The sequence below is a fragment of the Aspergillus fijiensis genome (genome assembly GCF_003184825.1).
Source record: "Aspergillus fijiensis CBS 313.89 unplaced genomic scaffold BO72scaffold_24, whole genome shotgun sequence".
Taxonomy (NCBI): domain Eukaryota; kingdom Fungi; phylum Ascomycota; class Eurotiomycetes; order Eurotiales; family Aspergillaceae; genus Aspergillus; species Aspergillus fijiensis.
The window spans coordinates 205659-225273 of NW_024469000.1; the positions used below are offsets into that span (position 1 = coordinate 205659).

The following is a 19615-nucleotide window of genomic DNA, read 5'->3' on the forward strand; positions in this document are numbered from 1 at the left end:
TTGCACACTGAGGGGCTTCCGTCATCCGCGGGCGACGTCATCCAATCTTCTTTACTTCCCATCCAACCACGGGCCACAACTGAATGAATGTGGTTAATCTTTTCTGTTGGCACTCGACTCAAGCCTTGAACAGAGGTCTCAATCGCGCGGGAATCATGGCTGCCTTGCGTGGCCCACATCTACCGAAGGCGTCATCTCGGCCTAGACTGCCTTTTGCGTCTATCGCCGGGATGCAGACTACCACATATTTACCGAGTATCTGCCTTCCATTGCATAACGAGCCTGTCCTAAACTGTTGATTCCAAAAGGAGACATTATCACCGAGGTGCTACCTGCAACTAGTGAAGTGATCTCGCTTCGAGTCCTTTGTTTTCATGTTTTCACTCCGATAACTGCCCGGTCATCGGTAGAGATAACTGCCTAGATCAACAAATCCTCGCAAATCGATAACACTGCTCGGCCCCACCGTGCGAAGATCGCTAGCGGCGCTGTCAACTGTCTCGATTTGCGGCGGATGCACAACATAGGACTCAGTAGCACTCGCAGTCGCCTGAAAGTGAACCCATCGGTAAGCAATGAGACTAGCACGGCTATACCTTTCTTCCGATTGACTGTCTGAAAGAAAAAATTAACACTTTCACATGCTTCGGGGAGTAATGGAAATGGCAAGGATTATCCTTGTCTGTAGCTGAGTCTTGCTTACCGCAGACGCATCTTGCATTGGCAAGCATACCCCGGGTCTGCAGGACATTACTCGTTCATTCCCGACTACACTGCCATTGGCATATAGAAGAGAAGCACGGGCACTGGACAGGCCTCAAGACGGAATGATTCAATCCAGATTCTTTGACTTTGAAGGGCTCGATGCCAATTGACCTCGAGTTCTGGCGCGAAACTATTTTGAAAACTGAAATGCGAGTGGAAAGAACGCACTTCTCGATCTCCCATCGTGATCTGGGCCTGTGATGGTCTTCGTGAGAGATTAACTTGCTAGAAGTGATGTATCGAAGCTCAGAATGACTTGTGTCCTGAAAGATCACAACTCAAAGGCCCGGCAATAGTATACGAAATAAACTTCTCGAGGTTAAGCAGCAGCTGAGACTGCAACTTTCAAAGACTATTCATCAAAAGGGACCTCAAATCCTCCAGCGCAGAGTCATGTCTATACATAACGCTTCTCCTTGAGTGACCCTGGGAAATGATATGTGACTCCTATGTTCGCCAGTGTCACTGGGTTCAAGCTAGACCATCCTACGTATGCATAGACAAAGTCTAGGCCCATTAGCCGACATGATCTTCTCCAATCTACACGCTGAGTTTAGCTGTCCTTGGCCAGGTGCAACTCTACACAAGTTTCTGTGATCCTGGTTGCCATACTTCGGCCTATCCATTTGAACCCTGAATCTTGCCTTGATAACACAAAGATCGTTAGAGTCCATGAGAGGACGCCACATTTACTGCTATCTATAACTAGACAAGCATCTCTTGTTTATGGATGTGGCGAGCCGGCGGCAATCGATCAACAGACATAAGATATAGGCACCTAATATGTCCCTCGTCGTGTTGTCCCTTCTAGTCATCGATTACTACATCCTGAGAAGCCTTTATCGCCTCTATTTTCACCCGCTCAGCAAGATCCCGGGACCTCCAGTAGCAGCGATGGCCTCCATGAGTTCTATCACGACGTCGTTCGAGGTGGAAAGTTCTTCTGGAAGATCGAAGAGATGCATAAGAGATATGGTATACCGAGTTTGAAGTCCTTGCTCGCATGAGCTCTCTTGTTGAAGAGAACTAGGTCCCATTGTGCGGATAAACCCTCGAGAAGTCCATATCATCGATCCCGCCATGTACGATGAGATCTACGCCGGTAACAGTCGCAAGCGGAACAAGGACCCGGTCTTTGTCTCCTCCTTTGCGTCCCCATTCTTGGTCATAGCAACGATCGATCATGATCTTCACCGCGCGAGACGAAGTTTGTTGAATCCCTTCTTCTCGAAGAAAGCGGTAACGGAGCTCTCCACGGTCATCCAAGAGAAAATCACCCGGCTATCATGGCATCTGGAGAGATTCTATGTAGACGAAACGGTGAGTGCACTGCACACGGTCTTCGTCGGTCTGACAGGGGACACCATCACCCATTACTTGTACGGCCAAGACAAGGGCTACCTATCTGATCCAGATCTTACCAAACGTGACTTCATCTGGGAGCTGATGTTTGAAGGCACCAACTCATGTCATTTGTTTCGATTTCTCCCCAGCATTCCTCAACTGATCAAGGCTCTGCCTGGCCGTTGGATGCGACTCACCCGTTTTAAACTAGCCCAAGTCTATGCAACGCAAGAGCAGATCGCACAGCAGTCACGGGACGCCAGCACCGTAGGCTCGATATATCAGGCCCTGACTGACCCGTCTCTGCCGCCCGAGGACCGCTCCCTGGCCCGTCTTCGTGAGAGAGCTTCATACTCCTCGTCGCCGGTACCGAAACCACGGCTTCATCGTTGACCTTTGCCGTCTACCAACTCCTACGCGACAGAGGAATGTTCCTCAAAGTCCGCCAGGAACTGAAACAGGCCATGCCTACCCCACGCCACGAACCCAAATGGTCTCAACTGGAGCAATTGCCTTATCTGGTAACTCCCTGAGCACCTGACGCCTGCACACCTCCGTCTCGGCCACATAGGTTCCAAATTTCTAACGGCTATACCACCATAGACAGCCATCATAAACGAAGCCCTCCGGCTCAGTGAAACGCCATGCGACCAGTTCGAGTAGCCCCATCCGAGTCCTTGCAGTACAAACAATACACAATTCTTCCTGGTGTACGTTATTCCCCGCACCTTCTTTAACCCCCGAAAACCCAACCTCACAATGAAGCCCCCCATCAGCACAATCAGCTACTTCATCCACCGCAACCCCCAGCTCTTCCCCGACCCAAACACCTTCCGCCCCGAGCGCTGGATCGAAGCCGCCTCGCGGGGCGAGAATCTCACCAGGTATCTAGTCCCCTTCGCCGGGGGCAGCAGGATCTGTATCGGGATGAAGTGAGTGGGATCCATCCCATCAACTTTCTTTATGCCCTCCCTTCATTGGAAAGCTTGTCCCATACTATCCTACTTGGGCGTCAGGCCCAGAAGCCAAGCCAAGCAGTCCTTCCTCGCACACAGGGCTAACACAGATCCCGAAACTTCGTTTACCGGATAAAAAACAGTCTGGCCTACGCGGAATTGTACATGACTATTGCATCGATCGTGAGGCGGTTCGATCTCGAGCTCTGCGATACGAACCCCGAGGATATGGAATTCGTCCGGGAGAAGATCCTGCAGCGGCCGGAAAAAGGGGTCTGGACGTTGAAGGCGAGGGTCGTAGGGATTGTTTTGGAGTGAAGGCGCTGAGGGTTTATTTCGTGGGCTAGTGGTGGATTTGCCCCGGGGAGATTCAACTTCCTATTTCCTTGCTTATCAATTATTTGATGATGTCCCGGCAGGCTCCAATTGAGCATGGTGATTGAATTTGTCACAATTAGTTTACACTCATCTACCCTAAGAAGTCGGGAGACTATGGGTGCGTATGCGTGACGACGTATTCATTATGGATTGGATGGAAACGAATTTTGGTAGGAACTCCTGACACCGGGCCCCATGATGCATAAATGTTACAAAGGCCAAGAGTAAGGGACTGTTCCGGATGTCTCTAATACTGCCTGTCATGGCCTTTCTCCTTATTCCCACGAAGACAAATAAGGCAGGCGGCAAAGGTACTGCCCCAATCGTTAAATAAGATCGAGCCAGATCAGACATAAATAAGATATACAAATACATTTCCTTTCGAGGTGCCTATCTCATCAATCCCCCTCCTTTTCCTACTGATCACTCAACTAAATCGACCCGAGTCCCCCGAAACTCACGCCTCGGGCCAATCCCAGCCGCAGAACCCGCATAATATCCTCACCCGTGACATCATCCGGTAGGCCAGCACGCCAATCCCAGCCTCGGTCGTGAGGTGCAGCAGCGCCTTTCTCTGCGTTCAACCGGGGCACAAGCACACCCGAGCTACCGGCTGAGCCGGAGCCTGAGAGCGTGCGTGCTGATCCCACCATCTCGCTACCAATGAAGGAGAAGGTGCTAGAAGCATTGAGAGCGGAGACGGACTTTTTCAGCATGGCGCGCGGCGATGAAGGCAGGATGTAAGAGTCGGTTGATGAGGATGCATTTGCGTTCTTAGAGGATTGATATTCAATCAAGGTGGAGCGGAAACATTCTTCGCACTGGGCGTAAACGCGAGGAGTGACAGTTTGGAGGTCCTCGATTGCGGAGAGAATGGTGAATTGCTGAGAGACTGAGAGGATGGGGGTTGGTTCTGAAGCCGGTCAGAGTCTACACAAAGTCTACAGCAACACGATTGTAAAATGGAAAGAACTCACGGTCAACAAACGGGAGGACCTCGCCCAATAGCGTCAAGAGGCCATCGACTTGGACGGCGGAGTCACGGTCTGGATCGTACAGGCCGCCATAGATACTGTCTGCGGCGCTGCTGATGACTGCCACAAGAGCCTGGGCTGCCGCACGCCGTCTAGCAAGAGGCTTGTAACGAGGTTGTTGACCTTCTTTCAGGTTCACGGCCTCGTCGCGGATTTCGTAGTAGCGGCGTAAAGTTGCGTATCCAGAAAAGTAGTATTGCAGGATACTGGCTGCATCTTCGTCGGATCCTGCAATGGCAGCCAGACAACGACCAGGGTCTCGAATCAAAGACTCGAGCTGCTCGTCAAGGTCATTCGACGCAGGATAAGCGCGAGACTGCACAAGACTGTATGAAATAAGCAGGTCAACCACGGACTTGACCTTACGGCGGTTATGTGCGCGCGCATAGCACAGGAGAGCGAGACCGTAGTCCTCTGAATCAGCAACGGTAGCATCACCGAAACGCTGGTCGAATTAGCAGCTGGTTGATGAAACGGATAAGATAGGAGAACTAACCTCTGAAACCTTCCGCCCTTCATTGTCAAGATCAAGCTCGGAACAAAGCATAACCACCTTATCAACTTCCTCCGCCGTGTTGAGCGGCAATCTTTCCAGCAGTTCCGAAACACTCTTTTGCAACTTTCCCCTGTCGTCCAAGCGACTCAGAACCTCGAGAGCTACCTCCCAACCGTTGCGAGTACCATCTTGGCATTCAATTGACTGTCGTTCAAAAAGGCCAGATGCATAGGCACTGATTACATCGTTCTTGTTCACACGAGGGCCGGTCGTTTCAGTGCCTTGGCCTTGACCATACGACAAAACTATCAGATCGTCCTCGCTCAAGCCAGGTATAGATTTCGATTTGGTGACTCTAGAATTCAGCCAGCCCCCAACAGACGCGACCTCGACTACGGCACATGAAACACACAGTGACCATGTCTGAAGCAGCTCAATCACACCTTCCACGTTGCCCTCGAAGACAGAAGCCAGCCCAATTTCGAGACTGCTAAGTGAATTGACGCGGAAACTAGCATCATCGCCTTCCGCGCTTGTGGCGTGACCGAAAGCTAGATCGAGTCGACGCAAATAGGAATCTTGCGCACTGGTAGGAGACGTGTTCCTTGCTGGGCGAGAGAATAAAGGGTTGAGGCTGGTGGGCGGAAGGTCACTAGGGACCTCGTCATCATCGTCACCACCCCACCACACGGTCATGCAGATGGTGGCTTCGAGCCAGTCTTGTGAGTTCTCCATGATAGCATCTTCGTCACCGAGCAGAATACGATACATGGACCGAAGATTTTGATAGATCGCCCAGGGTACTTTGCTTTCAGCCATGCGTGCAGATTGGGTGAAGGAAATCGTTTGCGCGGGAGCAGTCGCCTTCAGCCCAAAGTTGACAGCTTGGAAGCGGTTTTCTTGAACAGGGGGTTCTGGCGACGCCTTGTCCTCGCCTTCAGCGAAATCCTCCAGGTCTGTTACTGCCGCCAAAACCCGTCTTCTGAACAAAGCCCATTCGGTACCCTTGACATCCCAATCATCGCGCGAGACACCAGGACATGACTCGAGGATTTGAAGAGCCTTGTTGACGCATCGCTGAATATTCTGCAGCTGTGTTCCGCGATATCCCGCCTGTGGTAGGCCATCTTCTAACGCTGATCTTGCGTAGTTGAAATCGGCAGATCGCAAAAGTTCAACGGCTGTCGAGAGGCTACCCCGGAGAACAGCAGCATTGAGCAAGTCCCAGAAGCTTGATGATGCAGTAGGATTGGGTTCAAACGCCTTCAAGACTTGCAACTCCGACGCAGGAGGGATGTGGTTGGCATCGAGCCAGTCAATGAGAAGTCTGGGGATAGGTGTCGGTGATGTTGTGCGAGGACCACCCAGTAATAGATTGCGCGTTGCGAAGGGGTTTACCTGGCCGGGTCGATCAAATGGCCGAGGGGGGTGATGCAGCTGTAGAAGGAGTGAAGCCAAGAAACTTGCCTTGGCGATATTTGAAGCTTGCTCACCCGGCCCAATGCCGTCTGACTCTTGGTAGGGACCATTCTGTCCTGTAGCTGTCTTCCACACATTTGCAAGTCGACTGCAAACATCCGAGAGGGCCGCGCGGAAGTCCGTGCCATTAATGTCGGCTTTCTTGACTTCGTCATACATGCGGCAAAGCTCGTCCTCCGTGCTCATAACAAAGTCACTCGACTCATCCACCGTAGTCAGCCGCGAGCGAGCTAAGTTGCGAACTATAGATGGCATTGCCGAGTCTTTCTTCGGTGACAACTTTCCCTTGCGCAGAGGCGCTTGACCCGCCCAACGCTCATCGAGCTTCGGACGCTTGGCGCTGCCTGGGTTTGAGTAGATAGACTTGCGATGACCAAGCGAGACAGGCTGCGGAGCGATGGAGTCTCCGAGCTGAGAATCCAAGAAGCTGAAGCGGCCCCCAGCGTTCTTGTTCGCCTTACCCACACCCAGGCTGATTCCCGTCTTGTCCACTACCTCATCCTCTGTCTCAGTCAGGATATCGTCTCGCTCTGCATCCATCTGGGAATCCGCAAAGCCATTGGATTGCCCAAAGCGTGTGGATTCATCAAAGCGAGAGCCATTTGTGATGCTGAACAGGGACTGCGACGCTGCAGAGGATTTCGTTGCGGTTGTTGTCGATTTCTTGGGTAGGGGTGGCAGGTAATCATTTGACATAATAGATGAGCCGAAGATGCTATCATTGTCATTGAGGTTCATGTGGCCCGACTTCGTGAAAAGGGAGCCGGAGCTCATGCGAGAGCTCCCAAAATCGGAAGGCCCGCCATGCGCCGCAAAGGAGTTGGATGCGGATGGTGGAGCCCCAGCCGGGGTGCTGGATAAACCGTCGAAAGGATCGCGGGATTTACCAGGCGTAGACGGCGGGCTAGACTGGAGGTGGAAATTCCAAGACATTGTGTGCTGATGGGGTGCGAGGACAGGGTCTTTAGGGAACGGTTACTGGGCGGGTGGATAGCGGAATTCACAGGAAAAACAGTTGTTAGAAAAGAGGTTATGATTTAATGGCCCCGATGCAGGGGTTATAGGCCGGCGAAGACGATGAACGATGGGCAAGAATGGATTAGAAGACGCGCAACAAGAGGTGGAGGGATTGTCAAGGCGCAACCAGCAAAATGGCGCCAAAGGAAACACTGAACATCGCCGACTTGCATGTTTCTTGCTCGTCGCTGGAGATGGAGCGAGACGCGCCGACCAAGGCGGTGAGGCCAAAAGTGACCGTCATGTGATAAGTCTGCCTCAGGTGTCTTCCACTCCGAGTCTATTCCCGAAATGGATGGCTCGTATTCGGCCATGACGATCTTCTATCTTCAAGGCTGTGAAGAACAGCCGTGTCCCAGTCTTCGAATCTGGATCCAATCAACTGTTTCAATAGCATGTCTGAAATGCACAGCCCAGACCCTGAGCATCCCACCTTGTCAGACCAACTAAGGGAGAGAGACCCTGAGATGCTTTCCATCATTGGCGCGTGGTGGAAACTCACGCCCAAAGCATCTAACGCCCATCAAGTATAAAGAGCCCATTTTCCGGTTGCCCTCTTGAAATATAATCCTTCGAGCTATGAGTTTCCCGGTATCACACCATCATGGCTTCTAATGCACCCTCGTTTCACTCTGATGCGTCCATCGAGTTTGACCCTGGCTCGGTGGACGCTAAGCTACCAAGTGATGATACTATCACCCGTCGCTACAAGATCTCCAATACAGCATGGCGGCACCATTACAACGTAAAACTTGCAGATGATCAACAAATATACAGGGTGCGCGTGTCCGAGTTTCGACCAAAGAAGCCAGACCTCACCTTCCATGCTGGGATGGATGACTCCGGTCCGATCGTGGCAGTCGCCAAGTTCCAACATTTTTCACGAGGTATTCACATTGGCCTAGGAGATCCTCAAGCCCCAAGCGAGATGGTGTGGGAGGATCTTACCGGCCAAAGCAAAAGCCACAGCAAATATCGCTGGGAAATGGAGGTCCCCACGAGCACTGGGCCACGGAGGCAGTCTTTCCTGTGGAAGCGGACACATCATGTCGGCCTCGAGGGTCACACTTGGACACGGCTCAGCAATCGCAACTATAAGTTAGTTGACGAGCAAAGCGGCAACATTCTGGCGATGTTCATGACCAATGTGGCTTCGTACAAGGAAAGTGGCATGCTCCAGCTCCACGTGGATCATGGGCAACAATTCGATCTTATGGTCCTTGCGACAGTCCTTTCCTTGTATGAGAAAGCGAGACGACGGCGACAGAACAGCTCTACCACTGGAGCATGAGTTGACTGTGGTTGTGGGGACTGGTCGGTCCCTGTGGGGGGGTGCAAGGGGCTATCCTAGGTTATCTCTTTTAACACACACTCTGAGATTTTGTGATCTTTTTCGAGATATCTTCGCTCTGGGGAATCGCTACCATCTCAATGTAATATCCATGAAATTGTACAGAAATTGTAGCTAGTTGGGAAATTGAATGGACTGTTCACTGGTAAACTTGCGGTTGATGACATAATGTAGTACAAAATGGCTTCTCCAGCGGGGCTTGACAAGAAATGCTTTCCCGACGGCGTGAAACCTGGACTTTTCAGATGAGAGACCGATGCAATGCTTAGTCAAGTCTGCACTCACTCAGGCACTCTCACCCTATGACTTATTCTTGAACTCTTCAGGAGTCAGGCGTGGCCAAAGGAAATGGCACTCCGACGCCCTCATCGCAAGTCACGACACGGCTGCCTCGAATGTAAGCAAAGACGAGTGAAATGCGACGAGCTGCGGCCGGTCTGCTCGAACTGCTCAAAACGCATGTCGTCTTGCAGGTATGACTCTGCGACTTCATTACTCTGGACCAACGATGAGTTGCGGCCTCGCCCTCGGCCGAACAAGTCAGGCTCTGAAGGGCCGCGGGAGTCCGAATCCACCTTTTCAACGACCGCCAATTCGCTCCGCATTCTGGGGAAATTGAACGGCGACGACGAGCCGCAATCAGTCGCGCGTCTCAACCTGAGCAACCTGGAGTTGATGATGCACTGGTGCAACTCAACCTACAAAGCACTTTCCCGGCACGGGATAACAGATGCTATCTGGCAGGCCCGTGTTCCTGAGGAGGCTTTATCCCACCCCTTTCTCATGCACGGCTTGTTGGCCCTGTCGGCGATCCACTTAGCGCGGACGAGAGATGAAGTCAAGCGCGCGGCCTACGTGAGCGTTGCCGTAGCGCATGAGAACCAGGCTCTGGCCTTCTTCCGCGAGCAGTTGAGCGACATCAACGCATCGAATGCCAAAGCCATGTTCGCTTTTGCTAGCGTTGTCGTGGTCTACACTTTTGGCTTTCTTCACCCCTCACATGCCCCCGGAACGGACGATCCGTGGGCGTGCATCAATGGCATCCTGCAGGTATTTACATTGACGCGCGGCGTACAACAGATTCTGAACGAGGCTACGTCGACGATACGAGATAGTGACTGGGGGGCCCTCTTTCAGCTGGATGACTACGATGATGTGCTTCCCGATGATGAGCGGTCCGCTTTGGACCGACTGCACGAGGTGAACCACGTCTGCAAAGGCCAGGATCCGGCTCATGACTCGACCACCTACGAGCATGCAATTGAGAATCTGGCAGACCTGATGGCGGCGGCTCATCAAGGTGTGACCTCTGTAAGGCAGGCCTGCCGGTGGGCGATTAGGCTCAAGGCCGAATTCGTACAGCTGCTTCAGGAACATCAGCCACTGGCGCTTATCATTGTGGCCTATTACTGCGCAATCCTTCATCGGCTTCGGGATATATGGTTTGTGGATGATTGGGGTATCAGGGTCCTCAAGGCTATATGGCAGGTTTTGGATGACCAATGGCGACCGTTGCTCGATCTACCCATGGTAGGGACCTTTGGGGATAATTCCCACTGAGCGATCGCCTAGCGAGCAACTTAGCAATTGGCATGAGCGAATCGCCAGAGCCTTGATTATTTAAACCTCTCTTCTACCTCTCAGGGCGTCGTCGAATCTAGTTGGTGTGAGTACAATAGTAGTGATTCTCCAATCGACAAATGGAACCTCACAAGGATCGGTCGAACCCCGCGGGTACACTGTACCCACGGAAGTGCTACTAGAGGCCCAATCTTTGGAAAGGTACGAGTGTGACATTTCAATCAATAATGAACCTTGATGCCCAGAGAGACGAAGCGACCTTCGCCAAAATCAGTTCTTTGCTGCCTATATCTCGGTTACTTCGTTTAGCTCGTATTCATATCCACATTGGGTAATAGCCCTGGTCTACTACTAAAGTACTGTCCTGTCTATTTATACCTCTACAATTTACTATCCGGCTCTCCATTTTCCAACACATACCTGTACCTCGCTCTCCCGGCATCCATATCTCTCAACGCGACGTTCACCTCTTCCATCGGCCGCTTCTCAATCCAAGGCAACACGTTCTTCTGCGCCGCCAACTCCAGCATGGCCCGGATATCCTCGCGCGAACCGATATTCGACCCGGCCAGCTTGATGCCCTTCTGAATGAACGACCAAGCCGGCAACTGGGGCAGAGGTTTCTCGGGGGCACCCACCTGGACGAACGTGCCCCCGACCCGCAGCAGCCTCAGATACCGCGCCAGCGGCATGTCATCCCCGTCCACTGTACAGATAATCAAGTCCAGGGTCCTCTCGTACTTCTTCGCCCAGCCCTTCTCCTCGCCCGTGGCGATGAACGCATCCGCGCCGAGCCCCTCGACCGCATCCTGCCTCTTGGCCGAGGACCGCGAGATGGCGACCACCCGCTCACAGCCCATGGCCTTCGCAAACAGCACCCCCAGGTGGCCCAGCCCACCGATGCCCACGACGCCGACGCGCTTCCCCGCGCCCGCGCCGTACTTCCTCAGCGGCGTGAAGACGGTCGCTCCCGCGCAGAGCAGCGGCGCCGCATGCGCCGAGGACAACCCCTCGGGGATCCGGAACACGAACTGGGCCGGCCCGCGCCAGGTGCGCGCGAACCCGCCCATGGTCTTGACGGCGGTCTTCTGCTGGAAGGTCGTCGAGTCCCAAAAGCGGTCGTTGTAGGTGCCGGTGATGCGCGGGCAGTAGTTCTCCTGGTTCGTGCTGCAGGCATCGCAGTCGGCGCGTAGGCACGCCAGGATCTGCGCGCCGACGCCCACGCGGTCGCCGATCTGGAAGGCCGAGTATGGCGGCGGGAGGGAGGGCACCGAGGCCCCCAGGCGCGTGATGGTGCCGACAATCTCGTGGCCCACGACGCAGGGGTAGTCGGACGGTCCCCAGCCCGAGCGGAGGGTGTGCACGTCCGTGCCGCAGATCCCGCAGTGGGTGACTTGGATTTCGAGGTCGGTGGGGTCGAAGGGTTTGGCTGTGAAGGTGGTGAAGGTGAGGGGCTCGGTGGGCGAATGCGAGACCCAGCCGTGGAATTGGTCGTCGGGTTGCGGCGGCATCTCGAGAGGGATTGGGTCGGAGACGCGGGGTTTACTTGGGGGAATTGGGGAGGGGGGTTCTGTGCGGAAAATAAAAGAGAATTCAAACACGATGAACAGCACCGCAGTCTTCTTTTGAATTGTTTTAAGAGGAGGGAACGTTCAATCACACACCGCGCAAGGATGAATTGCGGAGATGAAGCGGATTCCCGATGGGGCAAAAGAGCGGAGGGGCCGAGAATGCCGAGGTTCATCCCACCCCCACTCTCTAATGCGACAACTCGACCATCGAGTCTGATATTGCAAGCCTCACAATATACAGTCTGCGTTCCTAGTCTGTCTTTCTGGGTTGCTATACCCGCAGCATCGCTGACTCAAGAGCCATACAATAATGCTCAGGTCAATTGCTACTCCTCATGACAATCACGCTACGTCCCCCGCCGTACGCCGTATATAATGATGCAATAAACCCTCAAAGCACATTGACGACCATGCGGCCTGAAGGTGAAAGAGATAAGGCATGTTTTTCTCTTTGTGTCTGGAGGTTATCAAAGTTAAAAGCTATCTTTCAGCTGCTGCATGATGCGTAGGAGGAGATACAGTATCTAGAAATGAGACTGCTACTCATCAAACTTGGAATGTATTGCGATAGGTCAATATCCTTATGATAGCTGCCGTTCAAATCAATCTCTTCGGATTCAATTTGAAATGAAGTCTCTCGCTATCTGTCTCTCGTACTAATCCTGAACCAGGAACTCCAGTACTAAGCTCAGAACCAACGTGGAGACTATCTACAGTTTGGAAGTGGTCAAAATATGGATCCAAGGGTATAACAACCGATCCTACCACCTTCTCTTCAAACCCCCCTCTCCTTACACCATTTCTCCACCTCCTTGGCCAACTTTTCTCTCTGGTCCCTCACCATTCCCATCATCGGCTCGACCTGCTTCATATATGCCTCGGCAGCAAACCCGGTTTGATCATCCGACCCGACAGCCAAATGTCCTTCCTTCTGCGGCGCAAGGTAAGTATCATAGATCGAGATCATCAGGTCCATCACCGCGGATAACTGGTTGGGAAGCCACTACATATCGACCCAGAAGCGTGTTTAGTATATATCTCATGGGGCGAAAGACTGCCCTCAAGGGTGGGAAGAATAACTTACCGTGACGATAGGACTACCACCGGTAGCGGTAGGGTGTGGGGTGCGGCGGATGATATACTCTCGGGCAAAAAGCCAGTGTCTCCATCGGAAGCTCCGAACGTGGTTCAGAGTTTTAAGGAAGAGGATTGCGGTCTCGGTGTCCTGGACGGCGAAGTTGCGAGTGCCGACTTCTTCGGATTTGGAATTCATGTAAGCGAGGAATTCACGGTGGGGTAGGGGGCGGTAGGCACGGAACTCGTGCAGGATCTTGGTGAGCGGGGTGGAGGGCATGGGGATCTGGCAGAGGTGGTCGAGAAGAGGGATCTGTTTGTTGTGGATGGTCAGATCGGCGTCTAGAAGGGGTAGTCTTGAGACGAAATCTTACCATGCTGTCGTTCGCACCGCTCTCGCCGCGGAAGAATAGGGGCTGGTTGTCAAGAACTCCGTCGTAGATGACACCGTTCGGGAACATGGATTGAGAGGTGATTCCGAAGATGAAGACACGGAACGAGAGGTAGTCCTGGGGCTTGGAGTTGGCCCACATGTCTAAATGCGGATTGTTGGTGAGGAGGAGTCTTTGAGCAACAGGAGGGAATGGGGAACGCTTACCTTCCATCGAGGCTTCGATCTTCTCCATGGAAGCTAGAATCTCTCTAAATCCGTCGTTGACCACCGAACGATCACCCTGCTCGACGTTGTCGACCACCTTGAGTGCTCCGCTGATAAGGCCATTGGATTCTTTCACCATGTCCACGTGGGTTAAGATAAAGCCGGCTTCGGAGCTCTTGGGGTCCAGACCCTTCTCGAAGGCGCGGACAAGACGCAAGTTTGGATAGACCAGACCTTTAGAGGGGTCTGCGAGGGTGTAGTTAAATAGTGAGTATGCAGCAGCATAGGACATGAAAGGAGGAATGTTGAGGCTGGCATCAAATTAGTATAGACGGTCAAAGCTCACTAGATTAAGCGTCGACTCACATCTTGGCGCAATGATACATTGGACGAGCCACAGATTTGGGCAGAATATCCCGTCCGAGTCCATAACCCTGGTCGGGGTTTTTACACCAGTTCTCCCAGCATGGCTCAAGAAGATACGACGAGGCGAGGAAAGAGTAGTCACGGAATGCAGCGGTGATCATGTAGAGATCCGGTGCACCATCAGGCGTGACCAGCTTATCGATCTCCTCGGTCAGATCAGGAAGCTCGGCCAGAACAGCCGGGCCTAGCTCATATGTTGCAAGGAGACCTGGAGTACCATCCTTCTTAACAACAGGGAGACGCTCAAGCAGTGACATCAAAGGCTGGAAGACAGATGGGAGCTTGATGGGAGAGATAAGAAAGGGCAGGAAGCCGGTAGAGGTGGTGATAGTGAAGGGGTCCAAGGACCGAGGAAGGGTGGAAGGATCATCATGGATATGAGGGAAGCGATCCAAGGTACTGTTTGGGAGGGGAACCCTAGATGGAGACATGGTGAAGTTATCTATAGATAAGGGAATGAATAGAGGTATGATGGGATGCTGCGAGGCGGTGAGAGGGTGCGAGAAGATATGAGAGAGTCTAAGGTCTCGAGTAAAAGGATGAAGAGAGAGCAGAAGAGACAGAAAAGGAAGGAGAAGAATAGGAAGCAGCCAGGTGAATGTGGAAAAGGGAACCAAGTTACTGGGCAAGAAGAAAACACAGAAAGTTAAAACCTTGATGAACTCAGAGTTCTTGTGCCTAGGAATTGGGCGGGATTGCAGGCGATTCTTATAATGCTTTGAGGCCGGTATCAATTCCGGCCTCGACAGCGCCAGTACGAAACAGGTAGGGAAACTGCGTGGAGACCTTAGTCTCAATCACGATAACAAAGTAGCACTAGATCTGGGCATCTGAGAAGTATTATATGACAATTTGTACGAGTCTCTATGCCTATAAACTCTCCCCTGGGTCAATACATCAGTGTAGACGCCTGCTCGACGACTCTATACAAACTCTTGGCAGATCAGGGCACGCAGGGATCACGAGGACACACTATTCCTTTTCCAGCATTGTATACCAATGTGTTCAGCTGTCTATCCTCAGCTGTGGCTGGTGCGGGAGAACTGATACATTGCTACTGGCTGTTTCTAGCATATATCTGACTGTATCCTACACAATGTTCGCTCCAATTTGCCGGTTTGAAGGACGTGGAGTCCCAAACTCACAATCACCTACATCATGACCTTGACTATACTTCACCAATTGCCAAGGCTTCAGTCATGGGGTCCTCGCCGCCATTGGTCACATCAGCCGGATTTGGGCAGATTAGCCTTTCGTAGTTGCATGAGGCCGGAATTGAGCCGGCCTCCGGTTGTAGCCGGCCTTCTTTATATCAGCGGCCTATCTTTCGATTCATGGGGCATCTCGGAAGAACCACCAACCCGAGCAAAAATGGGTTCAATTTCTTCAAAGAACTGATAAGGACTAACTTATAGTTCGTGCTTCAACATATCATCCCTCTTCGTAATATATTGTCGTCTCGCAAACATTACCACACAGCCACCCATGCTTTCCGTCTGTCGCATAAGGTCACGGCCCAACGGCCAGGCTGCTCACCACCTACCGCGCCCATATCGATAGTTCTGCTGAGATAGCTTCACGTAGTCGTTTTCATCACTCATTCATGTCCTCCATAGCATTGATGCTATGTGAATCATAATCTAGCAACATGCTAGTTACATAGCAGCGTGAGCTTGCCATTTAGAGTGCCCTCAATTCTACTCATCAGCGTCTGTCTCCGCAAGGATAGGAGTGTATGTTCTTGTCTATTGTACATGGGTATATTTTATAGCCGGGAAGCTGTCATTCTGGTGAGGTTGAAAGCCATGGCTGAGATGTTGGATTAGAGATGATTTCTTCTATAATTGGCGAAAACATACCAACGCCCGAGCCTTCACGTCACACGCCGTCAACCAGCAGAGGAAGTGTTGCCTCAGGACCCTTGTCCTTGTCCTTGACTTCTTTGCGTTCCGCTCGGTTCGTCTAAGCTTGGTGAGACTTTTTGGAGTTTCCGGTATTCCTCTTCAAGAGCCCTTTGCATCTCGAAGTCAGCCTGTCGCTCCTGTCGAATGCGCTGTTTTTCCATGTCAAGTTCAACCGCCTTGTGCATTGACTAGAGGCCGAGTAATTGAGAAGTTAGCATCTTACTGGGTAAATGGGGGTCAAAGTATTAACGGACCGCCTTCTCTTGTTCTTGTGCCCAGTGCACAAAGTAGACAATTCCAGCTGTGCCTAGGCCTGTGGCGGCCAATGTCAATTTGGAAGCCCGAGACATGTCCGCTGGTAATGTATTGAATATTTAGAAATGTCGCAAAAGAAGAGGTGGCGAAACTCCCGATCAAGAGGCTAAGTCAATCATGATCCCAGTCTCGTGTCGGCGATAATCGACGATGGCGGTGTTTCGTGGCAGAATCCCCGACCGCCCACGGGGGTAATGCGTGGCGTCGGGGAGATCGGACGGCGTATCACAAGCTCCACAACTCCACCTTATCAAGATATCGCCTTCAACTCAAATCGTATCCCTTCAAGCATATTCTCGCGTCCCAGAGGACTTACTTACAAGATGGTGAGCGCTAGGAGGCGAGTCTGTTTTTGAAGGAAAGGCGCTAACGCTGTCCCCGATAGTCCGCTCAGAACTCCGCAGGCATTCAGACCCTCCTCGACGTAGGTCATTCCGACTCTGTTCCTACGAAGACATACAATTGACATCAGAATTAAGGCCGAGAGAGAGGCCCAGAAGATTGTCCAGCAAGGTAAAGCTCATCTATGCTACTACCGGATACCATGACTGTATGCTGACGTGTCGCATCTTACAGCTAGAGAATGTACTGTCCCGGCCCCTCAACCAATGTTACCGGCTCTCTCATTGACACGTTCTATTCAGATCGTACCAAGCGGATAAGAGACGCAAAGGCTGAAGCCCAGAAGGAGATCGAAGAGTATCGCAAGCAGAAGGAGGACGAATTCAAGAAGTTCGAGGCTGAGGTATTTATGGCATTACAGTGGCTCCTCGATCTAGGGGTAGCTCGCAATCGCTGTTCAAGAAACGAGCTAACGCTTTCGTGCTTGCTGTAGCACTCGAGCGGGTACAAGAAGGCTGAGGAGGATGCGAACAAAGAGGCAGAAGTCAAGCTCCAGGAGATCAAGGATGCCGGGAACGACAAGGGCAGCAAGGTGGTGGAGGATCTTATCCATGCACTCATCGACGTAAAGCCTGAGGCTTCGGAGAAAATCGTGGTCAAGGCATAGATCTGTTGTTTCCTGCAGCAGCGTGAGGGTTCATCAATTTTGGGTTCTTTATTTCCAGCCTGTGAATATTATTTAGCTGTTTGATCATACAACTGCTCATATGTACGGAGTGCATCCTTTCTAGATTGTCTGCAGCTAGTGGAGGGGTGGGCAATGTCCTTCAGTAATGTGGGGATGCCATGCCTGCTTGGTGCATGCGTGAGACCCCTTACCGTTGAGATCCTTTGCTTTCCATCTGACATTTGTCGAGGGAAAGGGGGTATCAAACAGGATTTATCCCATTAATAAAGGCAAGAGGTTGTTACAAGGAGTATTAACAGCTCTAGGGGATTTTCAGTACATGTTAATCACTCAAAATATATCTTGAGGTCCAGTGCACAGTATGCTCGGGCATATTCATGCCTCAGGCATGGAAAGACCCGAATAGGCATTTGTTGCGTCATAAGTTCCTCCTCGGCGCGAGGCCACCCGTGATGCTGGTTTGTATACTTTCGCTTTTCCTCCCAGATCCATTTGCATGGAGAGCACGCAGGGTATAATACAAAATGAGATCTGCTGTCGCTCAATTGCGCACAGTGAGAAGTCTCTCCCTTTGCCACAAGAGGACTGTCTTCCGGTACAACAATTTGAGGCGCTGTCGCAGCTCACGCGGGTTTCGTTCCTCTACGCATACAGCGTCCGATGTTCTTGATCCACGTTTGGAAGACCTGGGCAAAGTCATCAGAGATGAGTATGCTGCTATCAAAGATCAATATGGTGAGTCGGATGGCATTTAGTAGACCCAATCATGGCAGATCCTTACAGAGTTGTCAGCGTGTGGAAATTGACCTGATATTCACCAGATGCCCCGAAGCACCCTGTCGTGCTTGCGCATGGGCTTCTCGGGTTTGACACGCTTCGCCTTGCCGGCCCTTATCTCCCCGGTGTTCAATACTGGCGTGGGATCGAGGATGCACTATCGATGAAGGGGGTACAGGTCATCACTGCAACAGTACCTCCATCGGCGTCCATTGAAATGCGCGCCGAAGAATTGGCAAAAGACATCGTCGCCGGAGCACGTGGCAAGGAAGTGAATATCATCGCGTAGGCTCTCTATTTTCCAAGATTGACTTTATTTCTTTGATATCAGATCTAATATTGAACAGTCATAGTATGGTAAGCCTGGTCGCCCCAATCACCGTCATCGGAACTCTTTGTTTACATTGCTGTACAGGGGTAGGTAATTTGAATGCATCTAAACGTCCGTTACGATCATATCCTGATTGACGACGAAGAGGCCTTGATTCACGATATATGATTACACATCTCAGACCAACGGACTTCAAAATCAAATCCTTGACTACTATAGCCACGCCCCATAGAGGTATGTATGAGATAACAAAGTAATCATCTTACTAACTAGCTTGGCAGGCTCTGCAGTCGCAGACTATGTGCTCAAGCAGATTGGCGGTGTGTTGACTCACTGCCCCGGCAGAAGAAGAAGAAGCTGAAACTCATGACTCACAGATGACCGCTTGGCTCAGTTGTACTATGCGCTTGAGAGACTAGGAATAGATACAGGGGCATTCGCTCAACTGACCCGCGACTACATGCAAAACACCTTCAATCCTATTACTCCAGATGTGGAGGATGTTCGGTAGGTGGTCAGCCCTGTGAGTGGTGTCGCGAGACTGAGTTCTTGCAGGTATTTCTCCTATGGAGCATCGATGCAGCCAAGCTTCTGGTCTGTCTTCCGCCTATCGCATCGCCTCTTACAGCAGGTCGAAGGGTACAATGACGGACTTGTCAGCGTTGCGAGCAGCAAGTGGGGAGGAGAAGGGGGCTACAAGGGCACCCTAGAAGGGGTGAGCCACCTGGACCTGATCAACTGGACCAACCGATTAAAATGGTTGGCCGGTGAAATAACGGGCAACAGGTTAAGGTATGTTGAATGAGTTAGCGATGCGAAGATGGACTTCTTCTCTCGCTTTGCCTGTTCTTATGCTCCTGCTGGACATCGGCTGATGCTCTGCGTAGATTCAACGCAATTGCTTTTTATCTTGATATTGCAGGTACGACAAAGAGGCCCTGGCGTCACGCCACACCCAACCTTGTCGAACCATTGCGGAGAGTCTGACTAATGAGATCAATATTCTAGACATGCTTGCGAAGGAGGGTCTCTGATGATGGCGCGGTGCAGTAACCTCTGTTTGAAATCTTGGTGCCTAGAGTGCGTTGGGCTAGTTCTTTTTTGTTCTGTGATTCGACAGCATACCTATATTCCCAGCGATACCCCTTGAGGACACTGCTTTAGATTATAGGTGTGGAATGCGATACT

At 51.8% G+C, this 19615-nt stretch overlaps 8 protein-coding genes across 8 annotated transcripts; 4 read left to right on the plus strand and 4 right to left on the minus strand.

Annotated features, from left to right (window-relative positions):
• Positions 1-1548: 1548 nt before the first annotated feature.
• Positions 1549-3425, plus strand: BO72DRAFT_477550 (cytochrome P450; the record flags this gene model as incomplete). The annotated part of the gene is made up of 7 exons (XM_040947451.1): positions 1549-1672; positions 1796-2376; positions 2454-2630; positions 2713-2743; positions 2773-2819; positions 2875-3041; positions 3209-3425. The coding sequence occupies 7 exons, from the start codon at positions 1549-1551 to the stop codon at positions 3381-3383; spliced, it is 1302 nt and encodes a 433-aa protein (XP_040801126.1). The 3' UTR covers positions 3384-3425.
• Positions 3426-3633: 208 nt separating this feature from the next.
• Positions 3634-7640, minus strand: BO72DRAFT_429316 (putative nuclear pore complex subunit Nup85). Its single transcript, XM_040943069.1, has 3 exons — positions 4974-7640; positions 4421-4922; positions 3634-4356 (listed from the first exon to the last, which is right to left on the minus strand). Exons 1-3 carry the CDS (start codon positions 7383-7385, stop codon positions 3875-3877), a joined length of 3396 nt encoding a protein of 1131 aa, XP_040801127.1. The 5' UTR covers positions 7386-7640; the 3' UTR covers positions 3634-3874.
• A 433-nt stretch (positions 7641-8073) lies between these two features.
• On the plus strand, positions 8074-10380 carry BO72DRAFT_468696 (Zn(II)2Cys6 transcription factor; the record flags this gene model as incomplete). Its single annotated transcript, XM_040946920.1, has 2 exons — positions 8074-8708; positions 9228-10380. The coding sequence occupies 2 exons, from the start codon at positions 8074-8076 to the stop codon at positions 10378-10380; spliced, it is 1788 nt and encodes a 595-aa protein (XP_040801128.1).
• Positions 10381-10717: 337 nt separating this feature from the next.
• On the minus strand, positions 10718-12057 carry BO72DRAFT_448189 (NAD(P)-dependent alcohol dehydrogenase). The gene has a single exon (XM_040944729.1). It carries the CDS (start codon positions 11910-11912, stop codon positions 10782-10784), a length of 1131 nt encoding a protein of 376 aa, XP_040801129.1. The 5' UTR covers positions 11913-12057; the 3' UTR covers positions 10718-10781.
• A 458-nt stretch (positions 12058-12515) lies between these two features.
• BO72DRAFT_448190 (indoleamine 2,3-dioxygenase family protein) lies at positions 12516-14737 on the minus strand. The gene is made up of 5 exons (XM_040944730.1): positions 14011-14737; positions 13645-13955; positions 13421-13581; positions 13057-13359; positions 12516-12975 (listed from the first exon to the last, which is right to left on the minus strand). Exons 1-5 carry the CDS (start codon positions 14499-14501, stop codon positions 12748-12750), a joined length of 1494 nt encoding a protein of 497 aa, XP_040801130.1. The 5' UTR covers positions 14502-14737; the 3' UTR covers positions 12516-12747.
• Positions 14738-15994: 1257 nt separating this feature from the next.
• Positions 15995-16324, minus strand: BO72DRAFT_344848 (protein PET117; the record flags this gene model as incomplete). The annotated part of the gene is made up of 2 exons (XM_040940650.1): positions 15995-16162; positions 16229-16324. Coding segments are annotated over 2 exons (264 nt in total), but the record flags the coding sequence as incomplete, so codon positions are not given.
• Positions 16325-16674: 350 nt separating this feature from the next.
• BO72DRAFT_378275 (uncharacterized protein) lies at positions 16675-17298 on the plus strand (the record flags this gene model as incomplete). The annotated part of the gene is made up of 4 exons (XM_040941303.1): positions 16675-16713; positions 16769-16802; positions 16934-17034; positions 17125-17298. Coding segments are annotated over 4 exons (348 nt in total), but the record flags the coding sequence as incomplete, so codon positions are not given.
• A 492-nt stretch (positions 17299-17790) lies between these two features.
• BO72DRAFT_477557 (triglyceride lipase) lies at positions 17791-19461 on the plus strand (the record flags this gene model as incomplete). The annotated part of the gene is made up of 9 exons (XM_040947452.1): positions 17791-18054; positions 18141-18381; positions 18444-18454; positions 18572-18661; positions 18709-18747; positions 18805-18934; positions 18983-19219; positions 19315-19349; positions 19436-19461. Exons 1-9 carry the CDS (start codon positions 17844-17846, stop codon positions 19459-19461), a joined length of 1020 nt encoding a protein of 339 aa, XP_040801132.1. The 5' UTR covers positions 17791-17843.
• Between the last annotated feature and the right edge of the window lie 154 nt (positions 19462-19615).

Bases quoted from the DNA above. Each gene is read 5' to 3' on its own strand.
- BO72DRAFT_448190 (XM_040944730.1), bottom strand. From the start codon at position 14,501: ATGTCTCCATCTAGGGTTCCCCTCCCAAACAGTACCTTGGATCGCTTC. The intron at 13,582-13,644 runs GTAAGCGTTCCC...ATCCGCATTTAG, and splicing joins GATCGAAGCCTCGATGGAAG to ACATGTGGGCCAACTCCAAG. The intron at 12,976-13,056 runs GTAAGTTATTCT...GTCGATATGTAG, and splicing joins GTGGTAGTCCTATCGTCACG to TGGCTTCCCAACCAGTTATC.
- BO72DRAFT_448189 (XM_040944729.1), bottom strand. From the start codon at position 11,912: ATGCCGCCGCAACCCGACGACCAATTCCACGGCTGGGTCTCGCATTCG.
- BO72DRAFT_429316 (XM_040943069.1), bottom strand. From the start codon at position 7,385: ATGTCTTGGAATTTCCACCTCCAGTCTAGCCCGCCGTCTACGCCTGGT. The intron at 4,923-4,973 runs GTTAGTTCTCCT...TAATTCGACCAG, and splicing joins AAGGGCGGAAGGTTTCAGAG to CGTTTCGGTGATGCTACCGT. The intron at 4,357-4,420 runs GTGAGTTCTTTC...GACCGGCTTCAG, and splicing joins GGTCCTCCCGTTTGTTGACC to AACCAACCCCCATCCTCTCA.